The 382-nt window shown below is 59.4% G+C and overlaps 1 protein-coding gene across 1 annotated transcript in view; it reads right to left on the reverse strand.

Moving 5' to 3' along the window:
- Positions 1-382, reverse strand: part of EMH_0002860 (leucine rich repeat containing protein / ankyrin repeat containing protein, putative) — a gene marked incomplete at both ends in the record, with an annotated part of 12,160 nt that overhangs the window by 9,738 nt on the left and 2,040 nt on the right. Inside the window, one exon of the mRNA XM_013496177.1 lies at positions 1-380. Within this exon, the coding sequence (XP_013351631.1) occupies positions 1-380 (380 nt within the window). The remainder of the gene's footprint in view (positions 381-382) is intronic.

The following is a 382-nucleotide window of genomic DNA, read 5'->3' on the forward strand; positions in this document are numbered from 1 at the left end:
CTGCTGTTGCTGCTGCTGCTGCTGCTGCTGCTGCTTGGGGGGCAGCAGTAGACTCCTCTGAACGAGGTGGGGGGGCCGCTATAGAGGCTTCCGTGTCGGCCTCTGCAGCAGCAGCAGCAGTTGCTGCTGCTGCTGCTGCTGTTGCTGCTGCAGTTGAAGCTATTGCTGCAGTTGCTGCTGCTGCTGTTGTTGTTGTTGTTGCTGCTGCTGCTGCTGGTGCAGCAGGCGGCGAAGAAGCCGATGGAAAATCCATTGTCCTCTGCTGCTGCTGCTGCTGCTGCTGCTGCTGCTGTTGCTGAAGCTGTTGCCGCTGCTGCTGCTGCTGCTGGTGAAGCTGCTGCTGCTGCTGTCTTAGCTGCTGCAGCAGCAAGAACAAGAGAAG

This window comes from Eimeria mitis, genomic scaffold, assembly GCF_000499745.2.
Source record: "Eimeria mitis Houghton genomic scaffold, Emh_scaff196, whole genome shotgun sequence".
Taxonomy (NCBI): Eukaryota; Apicomplexa; class Conoidasida; order Eucoccidiorida; family Eimeriidae; genus Eimeria; species Eimeria mitis.